This window comes from Lissotriton vulgaris, chromosome 12, assembly GCF_964263255.1.
Source record: "Lissotriton vulgaris chromosome 12, aLisVul1.2, whole genome shotgun sequence".
NCBI classification, from domain to species: Eukaryota; Metazoa; Chordata; class Amphibia; order Caudata; family Salamandridae; genus Lissotriton; species Lissotriton vulgaris.
In genome coordinates, this window is record NC_141700.1 from 623,598,393 (window position 1) to 623,612,631 (window position 14,239).

Here is a 14,239-nt window from a genome sequence, read left to right on the forward strand (position 1 = left end):
CAAGTCCCCATGTTGTAGACATGATCACGCAGCTGAATGGCGCCAACGTTTTTTCATGCCTTGCTTTGAACAAAGGCTACTATCAACTTGTACTGGAAGAGAACTGTAGGTACATTTCTAAATGTTCAACCCGTGTTGGTTTGTTCAGATATATAAAAAAAAACTCTGTTTTGGTGTGTCGTCCGCTGCAGCAATCTTTCAAGATCTCATTTGTTGAACGATCTCGCCTTCCATACATGCTTTTAACTACAGGGATGATATACTGGTGTTTGGGGCTACACAAAAGGAACATGACAAAGCACTCACACAAGTATGGCATCTGCTTGCTAATGCAGGTCTCGCATTAAATGGAGCGAAGTGTGAGTTTCACAGAAGCAGACAAATTCTTTCAGCATATTTTCTCTTGAAAGGGAATGACTCCCGACCCCGAAAATGTACAAGCATTGTCATCTACTTGCCCTCCAGAAGATGTGACCATTCTTCAGCATGGCCAGTTACTGCTCCAGGTACATTGTGATGTTGCCATTGTGAGTGCCCCTCTAAGAAAACTAACAAAGTAAAATGTTCCATTTGAATGGTCATCTGAATGTGACCAACGTGTCAAGAAAATAAAAAACGCAATTGAAAATGCAACCGAAATGGCTTACTTTGATCCGAAATTGCATACATAGATTGTGGTGGATGCAAACCTGGTCGGGTTTGGGACGATCCTTGCTCGACACAGTGTACAGCCCAATGCTCAGAGATACATTGTGGTATATGCTAGGAGGAGTCTATCTCAGATTAAACGTGCTTATTCTCATCCGGGCAAAGAAAGCTTAGCTGTAGTGTGGGCGTATGCACACTTCCATGTGTTTCCGTATGGAAAGCATTTCACCCTTCGTCACGGATCATCAGGCGTTGCTCACTATTTTCGGAAATCCGAAAGCCAAGACGCCCTCTCTCATCGAGAGGTGGGTGTTGCATCTGGAGGAGTATACTTACACTATTGTGCACAAACCAGGGAAAGATCACAACCCCGTAGACTACTTTTCACAATTGCAGCTACAGCGCCATAGTACAATGTCTAAAGTGGCTGAGGCCTACATCAATTTCAAAGAAAAGTCAAGTGAGCCTGCAGTTCTTTCTATTGAACTGATTCTGATAGCCTCTACTACTGACAAAGACTTGCTCAAGGAAATCATTATAACAGTCATGGAAGAAACATACATGACCTCTTACAGATAATGAGTACCAGAATTTAGAGAATGTTTAGGAAGAACCTTCTGTTACACATCATGGTGTAATAGTAAGAGGGGCGAAGATAGTTAGCTGTGAAAGCCTGAGGCAACAAGTCATTGAACTGGCACACAAAGAATATCGTGGCATTGTTCCAACCAAAACAGCCCTCCGGGATCGACTATGGTTTCTGTGTCTTAAAGAACGAGTTGAAAGGGAGCTTAACCCTTTCGATGCTGATGACGAGCTCAGCTCGTCATCACCCACGGGTGGCGTGTGCTGATGACGAGCTGAGCTCGTCATGTATCGCGGAAAAGGGAAAACAGCCGCACAGCGCAAAAATCGCCGCAGCATCGATGCGGTTAAAGCTTGTCATCTATGCAACAGTCTGTCTCCCAAAATGACTCTGGGTGGGGGGGCCACTGAACAGGTCTGATCTTCCTAGGCAAGCCTGGGAGAGAATTGCCATTGACTTCTTGGGACCCGTCAATAACGGACATCATTTCATGAAAGTTGTTGATGAGTACTCCTGTTTTTCTCTAGAGAAAGACGTATCAACCAAACATGAGTCATCGAGAGACTGGATGACATTTTCACAACAGGGGGTGTTCCCTCCATTCTCAAATCTGACAACGGTCCACCCTTCAATAGCAGAGTTCAAAGGCTTACTTAATTGTTTGAACATCCAACATCAGAAAGATACACCTCTCTGGTCAGAGAAAAAGTTTGTCGTTGAATGATTTATGAGTACTTTGAAATGGGTGGTTCAGCATGCTGCGTTGGAAGGTATCAACCTAAAGTAAGCTTTACGCCTAGCCCTCCGTGCCTACCATTCCACTCCTCATTCTACGACCCGATAAAGTCCAGCCATCTTGCTGTTTGGAAGAGGTCTTGGAATGAACATACCACAATGGACCACCAGTTGGTCAATAGACCCTGATGAGATTTGTGTCAATGACACCTCTCACAAATGCAAAATGAAAGCCTATGCCGATTAAAAGCGATGTGTTCAAGACACGGTTTTCAAGAACGAACAGAGTTCTTGTCCAGGAAAAGCAAACACGCAATACAGAAACTTCATTTGATGCTGAACCACTAAGAGTTGTGGCTTGCAAAGACAATATTTATATAAAAGAGTTGTGGCTAGCAAAGGACATATGGTAACTGCTCAACGTCCTGGAAAATCCATAACCAGAGACTCGTAGCACTTAAAGCCTTTGCCTCGATGTTCGTCAGCTGTAGGCCTCAGAAGTGAGGCCAGTCCACTTGAGTGCCCAGGTCAAGCATCTGACTCTTCTCCAAAGATGCCAGATGAAGGTGCCCCTCCTCTATCTCATACAACTAGATCTGGAAGACTGGTGCAAGCACCTCAACCACTCCGAGTGATAATGTGTATATTCCTATATATTTGTTTATACTTTTTATTTAACAAAGGGGAGATGTTGTGTCCTGTGTTTTTGTGTAAGAGGCCTCAAGTGGTTCTCGACTGACACCTTACAAGTGTTACGTAATCTTATGGGTGTGACAGGGTGTGGTAAATAAAGTTTGTGACTCCGTACATTCAGTCAATGGTTGCATGCTGAAGAATAAAGACATGCAAAACAGAGCTCTGAGTGGCAAATCTTTTAAATGCTCTCAGGCTGGGGAGGACGCTACAGTAATAAGAACCCACTCCAGATTCACAACACACTATTTCCAGAAAATAAACTCACATAGTAGTAATCTCCAGGAACTTCAATCAATGGCAACACATTAAGCATTATAATTTTTTTTAACGTCTTTATTTGCATTTGACATAACATTAAAAAAGCAGCAGTATTACAAACATGCATTTGCAATGCAATAGGTCGCCAATATGCGAGAGGTTGAGCTATTGGCATTGTAAATGACAATGGTTTTTATTTATGTGTTTTGAAGACCTGCAAGTTGTGCGTAAACACGCACTTTGTACTTGTAGTCCTTCCTTACAAGAAGCTAGGCTGGCAGTAGAAGAGGTGCAGTTACTGCCAGTCTTGCTTCTCGTAAGCAACTACTATAAGTGCAAAGTGTGTGTTTAAGCATCGCTTGCAGGTTTTCAAAACACATTAATAAAAGCCATTGTCATTTACAATGCCAATCGCTCAAACGCTCGCAAATTTGAGACTTCATGCATTGCAAATGCTTGTTTCTTTCCTACTGCACATAGTAAGCAGGCGCTGACCCTTTTAGAGCAGAAGCTATTATTTACTGTCATGAAGATCTCGAGGTCCAAGAGCCACATGTGTGATATTTGTCAGCTGGGGACCAAAAGCTGAAGTGTGAAGAGGAAGCTCTATATTTCAAAGTCACAGAAATCACTACAGACCATTGAAACTGCCCTGGAAGAAGACTGTGCCCTTGGTAGCGAGATGTGCATTTCATGTGGCAAGTTAGGTTTGTGACGCTTTCTATAGAATTGGCTGAAGTCCATCATTAATAAATGAATGTCTCCTGTCAATGTCTTCATGCGGGGTAGCCGACATTGTGTTTCCTTAAGCCAGTATCTACTAACGAGACTGCGCAGTATCACAAGGAGCTCCCATGCCGGTCAGTAAGCTGTCTTAAGTTAATGATGGGGCTATAGTTCTTCATTTCTAAGTTTCCTTCTAAAGGGAATCCGGTCTAAATGTGGGATTCTTCAGATATGACTCACGCTGACAGCAATAAGTTAAAGGCCCACTTTTTTGCAGAAGATGGGTGCTCCAAAAGCATAGCTCCTGGACGAAAGCTATAAAACAAACGGGTTTGGATCCTTGATTAAAAAGTACGACCCGTCATGCCTGGATATAGTGCGAGGGCAGCATCCCCATTGCAGCCTGTATCTCCCGGCCATGCAATATGCAAACCCACACCTTGGGCGGACACAGGGATGGTGTTTGAGATTAATAAAAATATGTGGAAAGTGCCACGAGTGAGAGAACAGTCATTCTATGGGGCACCAAAATAAAAATAACCTTTTGGACTGCAGGGGCTGAATACAAACATGTATAAATGTGTGCAGTCATGCCAACTGTACCCGATAACAGATTTAACTGTTATTAAAACAAAGGCTGAAGGTTAGAAAGGTCCCACTGGAGCAACAAAGGTGCTTCTTAACCCCTTGGGTGCTCATGACGGCCCTACGCCGTCATGAGTTACGGTAGGCATGTGCTCATGACGGTGTGGAGCCGTCATGCCGCTCCGCCCACGCAGCACTAATTCCCCGCCTTTGCGGGTAAATTAATAAGCGGGCAGGGTCATGACTGCTTTGAGGACACGCTGCCCGTGACTCATGACCGCGTGGAGCCATCATGAGCACCAAAGTGCCACGCCCACCCACTAGCCCCCCCCCGGCATAGAAAACGGGAGGGAGGATGGGGAAAAGAAGGCACCAAAGCACTTCGTGTCCACACTAGGCGAACCTCATTAATGAAAATAGTGCTGACCATCTACATAACAGCACCATGTAACACTTGAAGTAAAGGAGCCAGTCGCCATGGGAGGTGACAAATGAAGAAGAGGGGGTACTGAGAAGGGACTAACAAGCATATTGACGAATCAGACACCAGCATTTAGGACAGGCAATGACCCAAGCCAATCGCAAATATGCGCAGAGAGTGGGCGGAGCTTCCATTCACCTACTCCTCTACATTAAGCCTCGGAGAGCAGCGCATGCACGCTGGCTCTAGGCTCGACCTAATAAGAGACTGCAGTTCACAACTTGGGAATAGACTCCCCAGCCTCCCCCCCAGACACAGCATGCGAAGGTGGAAGAAGGTACATTTCAAGATGGGCTAAGGGTACAATAGATTTGTGGGGACATAAGGGAACCAAACCTGGAATGGGCGGGGGGGGTGCTTACAATCAGGACCTCTGCCCTCCCATGCACCATCAGTCACTCCGCAGTACACCAAGAATGCCAGCCTCTAAATTTGACACAGCATGCAAACTCCCCCTCCCCCGACCCCCGCTCCTGACTCCTCCCTCAAACAACGGAGAGGATAGGAGTCAGCACATCTAACTTAAAAAAGCCAGTCAACATATTTGCCCATATTTCCAGATCCGCTCTGCATGCTGAGTCTGAACTATGAAGGCTGTGTGACATTTTTAGGTCTGTTGTTAGTCGAGGACATTTAATTTTACTAAAATTATACACAATATCCTTACTTTTTTTTTTATTACTTTACATTTTCACAGGTAAAACTAGTGTCCTGCTCAGAGGTAGAAAACCATATTGAAGCATGGTGCTTTTCCCCCACCTCTCATCAAATATAGTGACAATCATTGCAGTGCCCATGACGTAATCATGTATTCAGTAACAATAATACAAACTTTAGGCAAGTTCCGCAACTCCTGGTTTTAAATCTTCCTTCAATACCTCCTCCACCTCCCCCACCCTGTATAAGTCACCATGGTTTTCATATACAAAGCAGTGATGACCTTCCGCTTCCAGAGACCCACAAGTCTATCCATTGAAATCCTAAAATGGCACATAAGGTAGTAGCGTACATTGGATCCGTCACATATGCCATTGTTTCATGCAATGTACGTCCCTTCCACCCATTCCACGCCAGGCATTGCATTTGTGGTAATGTCATCCACCCCCAGGATCCATGGCCTGTGCTCTTACTCATCTCCCATATAATTTCATCATAGGGTCATTCGTTCAACCCTTTTAATCCATTGGTCTGTTGTTCAAATTTTTCTTCCCCCCATAACAGCATTCTGCAAGGGGCAGCCTCTTCAGCCTTTGGCTAACTTCACATAAAGTAGTTGCTTCCAGTGCCAAGGGATTTTTTTAGACCAAAAAATGTTTGGGCGTTTAGCCAGTTGTTTTTAGGTCGAGCCTGGGCAGCGCATGCGCTTCCGCAAGGCATGCAGTACTGAAGTATGGCTTTGAAGCCCCGCCTTCTCTCCCCATATTTGTCATTGGATTGTGTTATTGTCCTTCATAAACGCTGGCTTGCAAGTTACTAGGTTTGTTAATCCCTCCTTGGTACCGCCTTGCCTGGATTTGTTACCTCCCATAACGACTGGACCTTTTACTTAGGTTGCGATACAGTAGGTCTTATTTAGTCTGTAAGCACTCTTTTCTTTAATGGGTTTCTTCTACTGCAGGTTCGACGTGCTTTCCTTGCCATGTGCGGTTACTTTTAAACAGCCTGGCTGCCGCTTCTTTAAAGTAAAATGGGTCTCGCATTTATTATAGTTTGAGCTATTGCCATTGTAAATGACAATAGCTTAAACTCTTGTAAATGCGAGACCTAGTGTATTGTAAATGCGAGACCTAGTGCATTGTAAATGCGAGACCTAGTGCATTGCAATTGCTTGTTTAGTATTGGTGAGGATCTGGGGGCTTCCCCAAAAATAAAGTTGTACAAAAACCATGTCAAAACAAAACTTACATTGACAGAGCCAGAAGGCTGGTAGCTAATTCCAGACCCATTGGATTTGCCAGTGCTTTTTTAAGAATGTGGCTATCCACCAACTGTCTTGACTACAAATGCAAGCAACAACAAGCATTGAAAATGCAATAGGTCTTGCATTAGAAAAGTTGGAGCTATGGGTCTTGTTGGTTTTTTAAATAGCGAAATTGATAGCTTTGTCATTTACAGTGCCAATAGTTATAACTTTCGCGAATGTGACATCTATAGCATTTGTAATGCAACATGTTTTGTATTTATGTGACTTCGATGGCAGCTCTGGTCGTTAGGCCACATCTCTAGAGAGATGTACTAAGTACTGAGGAAGACAAGATAAACTGCACTTCAATAATGATGTCGAAATTAAGTTAGTACCTCTTTGATCCTTTTACTGCAAAATTGTGAAAATTAAGAGACTCTAGTTCAGAACAGTTCGAATTTAGCTGTAGGACAAGCAAACCCAAGAAGTGCCAGTGCAAAGTGTTGGAAGTAACTGTGGCCAAGCATCTACTGTAAACAGAGGCCACGTTGTCAGTAAACTTGGGAAAATATGTAGCCTGGCCCAACATTAAAAGTGTTGCAGTCACTGGGTGTAGGCAATTAAAAAAAACAAGTTAAACATCACACTCGGCCCATTTTGAGTGTTTCTGCTTCTCTAGGCAAAGTGCCAGTGCAGTCCCATTCAAATTTGATTTGCTGCAGAATCAATTTTGATCTAATTAATACTATGTTCGGCTGCAGCTCCCTTTTTATTTTTTTGCGTTTCTATTAAAACTTCATATATCGTTCGTTTGTTCAATATTTCTGGCTTATAGTTGACTATGTGGGTTTATAGGAGTTATCAGAGACACAGAATGTTGTATACTATCCAGTAACAAAAGCCATATGCTAACAGTGCTATACATGCAACCATGCTGGCGAATAGTCGTGTACCTTTATTAAGATTTGTCCCAGGAGAATAAAATAAGCACTCCTAAATCTGCCCTAAACACTTAGATACCCATTGTATGACTGAATACCGAGGCTAAGAATGTTGAGAAAAAAAGTTCGTACACGAGAGACGACCGCCGGGAAACACAAGCACTTCCGAAGAATCCCCTCCCGGCTTCCGCATGAGAGGAATACATACTCAGAGTTTCTACACTTGGGACTCTTTGCCGACCAGTGAGGCGGGATTATAATCAATAGAGTAACTCTTACCACACGGCTGACCTCACTGTCTAAACGCTTACAGAACATCGATATCTCCAATTCTAACCTACAATAAATCGAACACAAACGACGAGGTCCAGACTTACTTCAAACCATACTTTGGTATTGAAGACCAAGCCCTGAAGAGTCGTGTTGACTCAACCGCACACGACGAAACACGTGTCGGCGAATGTAACATTTCTCAAAGTCTGGAGAAAATAAACCTACAACTTGCTGTGACAAAGAAAAATACACACCAAAGATTCTGCTTCTGTGCTTCAATTCCTTTTTGGTCATTGTACCCTGTTTTGTTACCACACTTGTAGTTGCGAGAGCATAGCTTTATATGTTAAACATCACACTCGACCCATTTTGAGTGTTTCTGCTTCTCTAGGCAAAGTGCCAGTGCAGTCCCATTCAAATTTGATTTGCTGCAGAATCAATTTTGATCTAATTAATACTATGTTCGGCTGCAGCTCCCTTTTTATTTTTCTGCGTTTCTATTAAAACTTCATATATCGTTCGTTTGTTCAATATTTCTGGCTTATAGTTGACTATGTGGGTTTATAGGAGTTATCAGAGACACAGAATGTTGTATACTATCCAGTAACAAAAGCCATATGCTAACAGTGCTATACATGCAACCATGCTGGCGAATAGTCGTGTACCTTTATTAAGATTTGTCCCAGGAGAATAAAATAAGCACTCCTAAATCTGCCCTAAACACTTAGATACCCATTGTATGACTGAATACCGAGGCTAAGAATGTTGAGAAAAAAAGAATATCGTCGGTAACAAAAACAAGTTAAAAAAATTAGGAGACACGGCCTGGCGGCCGTAAAACTGAAAGCACGGCCGGCGGCCGTGAAAGCCTTTGATGCAGCAGGGGGCGGAGCGGGAAGAGCTGCTGGCGGCACCAAGCTAGGCAACAGAAATGTGGACACGGCCTGGCAGCCGTGAAAGCCTTTGATACAGCAGGGGGCGGAGCCGGAAGAGCTGCTGGCGGCACCAAGCTGGGCAACAGAAATGTGGACACGGCCTGGCGGCCGTGAAACTGAAAGCACGGCCGGCCTGCCGAGAAAGCCTTTGATGCAGCAGGGGGTGGAGCGGGAAGAGATGCTGGCGGCACCAAGCTGGGCAACAGATGGCTGGCGATTTGATGTTGTGCACGCGCATTTTAACTCATTGCGCTTGCGCATTGAGCTAAAAGCGCACATGCACTGCATCAAATCGCCAATCTAGTTAAACTCTGTTTAAGTCCCTATAGTCTCGCAAGCTCAATGTGCATGCGCATTGACAGGCGAGACCTAAAAATGCACAGCAATAACATTGCATCCAAGTACCGGGAACCTATTTAATTGCGTGCAGTGCCCTTTTGATTAATGTGCTGACATTTCCTTTTCCTAATGTCTCTAAATCCCACAGTCTTCATCTGAGCAAGATGATCCAAATCCAGAATAATTATATTTGCACTCAAGCACCCTTTGCAAATGTTGTTCCCCAATCCATACAACAGAAACCACACATAAAATTACCATGAAGGCTAGAGCTTCATTGTAAGGTTGAAAGTAAGATTGATTTCCTACAACAAGCTACCATTCTTGAGCTTGATGGTATGCCTTCAGAATTTCTCAAGTATTGGTATTTAAATTTGGCATCAGACTGCACTGATATAGCTGTTGAGACAAACTGTCATTCCACCAGGTCACCAGGTCATCACACACCTTCGAGAGGAAGGGCTTCCATATATTGTTTTTACAGAAAACTGTGAAATCATGCCAAGACTAAGTCATTTTGCCGTATTTTCTCCATTTGTCCAAAACTGGATTGTATTCATCCTTGCTCACAGTGCATTTGGCTGAATTAAGAAAGTATTCCTTACAAATAAAGACTGTTTGAGAGCTCAATATTGTGAAAGCTGTATGGTAACACACGTGTTATACAGTATTTCATAAGATTATCATGATTATAATAACTCATCTGTCCTGCAAGTTGTCTGATCTTTCATGCAAATCATCCAATACCTGGGCCCATCGGGTTTCGAAGGCCAACCTGACAGGCAGGGACAATTTTTCACATATTTGATCTAAAATGTGTCCTATGCTTTACCTAGAAAAGACAAAGGAAATCAGAAAATCCAATCAGCTTGGAGAAATTAGCTTATTGGTTTACCAAACATCCGTAGTGTCATGTACAATCGTAGGCCACCATAAGGCTAATGGTGACCCACTTCTCAGGAATCAGAAGCTCATTCCGCAACTTTAAGACTGAGTCATCTATACCAAAGCCTTATTACGAAAAGTCCCTGTTGCTGACATCTTCACATTGACCTTCTGTATTTCTGTCTGAATGTTTACCATACAATATTGTAAAGATTCAAACTCCATGGCAGTAGATTAAGCTTTTTTGCAAATCCCGTTTGGCTAATTTGTCCTGTTAAACACGTTGCCAGCTTTTGACACTTTTCCATGTGGATGAGCTTGTTATTAGCAGTGTTATGACTGCCAGTGATGATCCCACAATGGAAAAGGAAACGTTACTTATATGTAATCCTAGTTCTCCATCATAGGAAACTTCATTGAAGTCCTTAAGTGTGTCCTCTTCTCCTCGGAACAATAGGATGGTAACTCCTGAAATATCAAGATCCTGATCTCTTGTCAGAATGAACTATGGTATAGACTGCTTAGGAGAGCATTGTGTGCCATTGAAGTTGGTGGCTACCTCGGAAGTGCAGTGTTCTCCTCAAACTCACTACTCCCAGTACTCTCTAGACTTGCTCACTGTTAACATTTTCCTTACGGTCTTGAACGCCTTTTCCTATTCATACTTTATCTCACTTTTGCTCATTTATGTTACTTGCAGCTCTATTAGAAAGTTCGGCTCCTCATACTTAGGGATATTATTTCCCTTCTAGCCTTTAAAAATTCACGCTATCTCTTTAAACGTGAGAGATATTGATGTTAACATTAATGCACTACTGTACCATCCCCCGCACTCACTGCTACACCCATCGCACAAAGTCTGCCATCCATTACTTTGTTATACAATTGCCATATTAATGTATGTTCAGTCTTGTCTACTGTCTTCCTTCATTAGCCACTGTACCTTCAACTTTACATCTCTATGAATCCGAGTCAACATTGCTCTTGTATACCTCTTGTTTTTCCCTGGACAGCTTTTCTTGAAGGATTACCATTTCTTTTCAGTTAATGAATACTTTTGTTGTTTATTAATACTTTTACTAACTGGGTTTGTTTTCACTTGTTCCTAACAGGTGTTCCACCCACTCAGCTGCATCGGCATGGCAACCTTGGCACCATCAATGTGACTGTGATTCAAGAAGCACTGGCTTCTATTCTCCCGAAAAAGGAGTCCTTGTTCCTTACTGAGGCCAACACGAATGGTATGGTGGTGGCAGGAGAGGAGACCGTCCTGATTGAGGAGACCACCAAGCAAGCTGTAAAAGATCAGAGTTCTATCCCTCAGGAAAGTTTGGAGGTGGCATCTGAAAAGAACATAGTGGAAATAGCAGCTCCGGTGCTACCATGTGAGCCCAATTTAACTCTTGAGGATCAGAAAGAATCAGTGGGGCAGGACGCTGACGAATCTGTGGAGTCCAACCCCACAGTCCCTACAACGTAAGGCAAGAAGCAGTGTTTTATGCCATAAGTTCTTTTTTCTTGGGCACATGAGATGAATGATTTCTGTAAGGGTTCCAATAATGCTCGTAAAAGCTCTTCTCATATGAACTCCTTTTAATCTGAACGAAGTGCCGATCCCGGGATTGGTGAAGTGTGATCTGTTGGGTCTTTGTTGCGAATTTTGACTACGCACAGCATGGATGAATAGCCCCTGAGATGCCAACCTCATGGGAATACTTAATCTGCTACTGTGTAACAGGCCCAACCATGGCAAAAATATTTGAGGAAAATACCTTATTTGTTTTCTGGTGTCTACTTGTAAATTTGCAATGGAATTATGGATGAAAAAAGTACTTCTTGCCAGAGAATCAAAACTGAAGATTATTTCAGGTCCCGGTTTAAGGGGTGTGGCACTTGTTATGCTGTATGCTTGTCACTGTAATAAACTGACTTCGTACATGTACTTGATTGTATGAGGGTTCTTTTGTGCAGCTTTCATTTCCATAAATTCTATGGTAAGAATTTGGTCTTACTGTGATGATTGGGCTAGACTGTGTTCTAACTCTTACTTATAGCTGTTCTTATGCATACCTTATATGGGCAGTTCTCTTGCACTGTCAAGTCTATCCATATATAAATTAGGAGCTTGAGCTCCAAGGGAAACTCTGATACCTTAACAGTGGTGTTTTCTTGATTAATGTCAAAAGCTTTAACATAATAATCTCGTTAGATCATTGGTTGCTATCTACACCAGTTCATGGTCATTAGAAGTAAGTCCAATAAAGTGACATTTTGGTGCCAAGTAGGGACTTTGTTCACGTGCCAGAGGACATGTCTACACTGTGAAGGTTATTGATGTCTCAATCATTCATTTGTTGGAAGACTCAAGAGGGCACTAATTGATCTGAAATGGAGCCTAAATCATTTTGTTCACTGGAGGAAGACTAAGGAACTAAGATACTAAGGAATCTGGACCACCGCAGCCCTAGCTGTAGTCAACCTGTGAAGGAAATTGAGGGTTTCATCTTCCAGGGGTCTCATAGCTAAAATGTACATACAGAGCTAGGTAAAGTTGCCTGCTGCACAGATGTATATGAAATCAGACTTCACATGACTCTGCCCTTCAACCATGTACGATTAATAAAATGGGTACCTTTTAAGTATTAGTAGTCCTGTTGATTTATACTATTTGAATTAAAAAAAAAACGTTTTTGGAAAGTATTAAAATGCTAATGCATTTTTTTCGTATGATGGTTTAGGATTCCTCAATAGATAGATTGTCGGATGTAAAATATTTGCATCTCGGGCACATATTCTTCGATAACTTGGCATCCCTGGGAGGCAGATTTCTACAACCCTCAGTATCCTGGCATTACAGGCAAGGTTGAATAAATTCTCCTTTTTAGGTCTCGCCTGTCGATGCGCATGCGAATCGAGCAAGCGAGACTATGGGGGCTTATCCACTCTTTGTTCAACTTGCAAGGAATCGTGGCGATTCCTTGCAGTGCCCATGACTTTTAAGCTCAATGCGCATGGAGCTTAAAAGCGCGTGCACATCAGTTCCCTCAGCCGGACTCCAGGCCCCCGCTCCGCCCCCTCCCCTGCCCGCCGTGTCACATTTCTCCTCCCCCCTCCCCTTATCCTCCGTCTGTTCCCTCTCCCCGCTACCCTACTAAAGCCATGTACCTACAATGAGACTAGCACGCAGAGGACCTTATTCGTAAGAAGTCAAATGAAGCCGCCATGTTTGAATGTAGCTTTCAGTCATGTAAATGGCACATCAACTGATCATATTCGTATACTGCAAGATTCCACACCGCTTTTTATGTAATAAATCTGTTTTTATTACCTGTTTCCATCATTTAGTATAACATTTTAAATATTTCGGCCGATATTTGTGTTTCATAATTTTGTATGTAACAGCATAAAAACCACGATCTTTATGCCCTTAAAGCGTTTCCACTTGGATGTTGGTAGTTTTTCAAACGTAGCATTTCTACTTGCCGTATAACATTTGATAACACATATTGAAAGAGTCCTTTACGTGTGCGACGGTCGGTATGTGCTCTCTGAGTCAAGGAAATGTACGGTATACAAGATTCGCCCGTTAGGGTGAACAGAGGGACAGGCCAGTAGTTCAATACCACATATATTTTGGCAATGCCTTATTGTAAAAATTATTCCGCTAGAGTTCTGTGATTAGTTTAATATATGAAAGCAACGACTCTGTTCGTTCAAAGTATGTATTTTTTCTTTTTCTAATCTTGTATGTACAGAATCATCTTTTTTTTTTTTAAATACCAAAAATAAATCTACATTTAATGTATTAGACAAAAATTACCTTGCTTTGTTTAACTTATTTCTGAGTGTATCGCTTTTTTAAAATAGCGAAACACGTAAACATTTCAATATGGCCATTATGTTCAGCTTCTTCCGCCATACTACAGTAGCGTATCCGTTTTTTTCGAGTGACGGACATTCAGTTAGTTTACTTCCCATTGCCGTCTCTTATTGACTACGCAGTTACAGTCTGGATGACGTAACCACGTCACAGATACGAACGGCTTGCCGGGCGCTGTAGTCCTTAACTATGCTGCCTGTAGCCCCACCCCGCTTCTTTGCTCTAGTCACCCTCACTCACCCTCAACCCCTCACTCACCCTCACTCACCCTCACTCACCCTCAACCCCTCAGCCTCACCCTCACTCTCACTCACCCTCACTCACCCTCAACCCCTCAGCCTCACCCTCACTCTCACTCACCCTCACTC

General features: G+C 42.9%; 1 protein-coding gene across 2 annotated transcripts in view; it reads left to right on the forward strand.

Moving 5' to 3' along the window:
* COG8 (component of oligomeric golgi complex 8) overlaps positions 1-14,239 on the forward strand; it is a 201,722-nt gene that overhangs the window by 41,822 nt on the left and 145,661 nt on the right. The window contains exon 5 of one of the 2 annotated variants that reach the window (XM_086945763.1): positions 11,104-12,630. The exons of the other annotated variant lie outside the window; for it this stretch is intronic. Within the exon in view, the coding sequence (XP_086801889.1) occupies positions 11,104-11,471 (368 nt within the window). The 3' untranslated portion in view covers positions 11,472-12,630. Of the gene's footprint in view, positions 1-11,103; positions 12,631-14,239 lie in introns of those variants that run through there. 2 annotated transcript variants of the gene reach the window in all.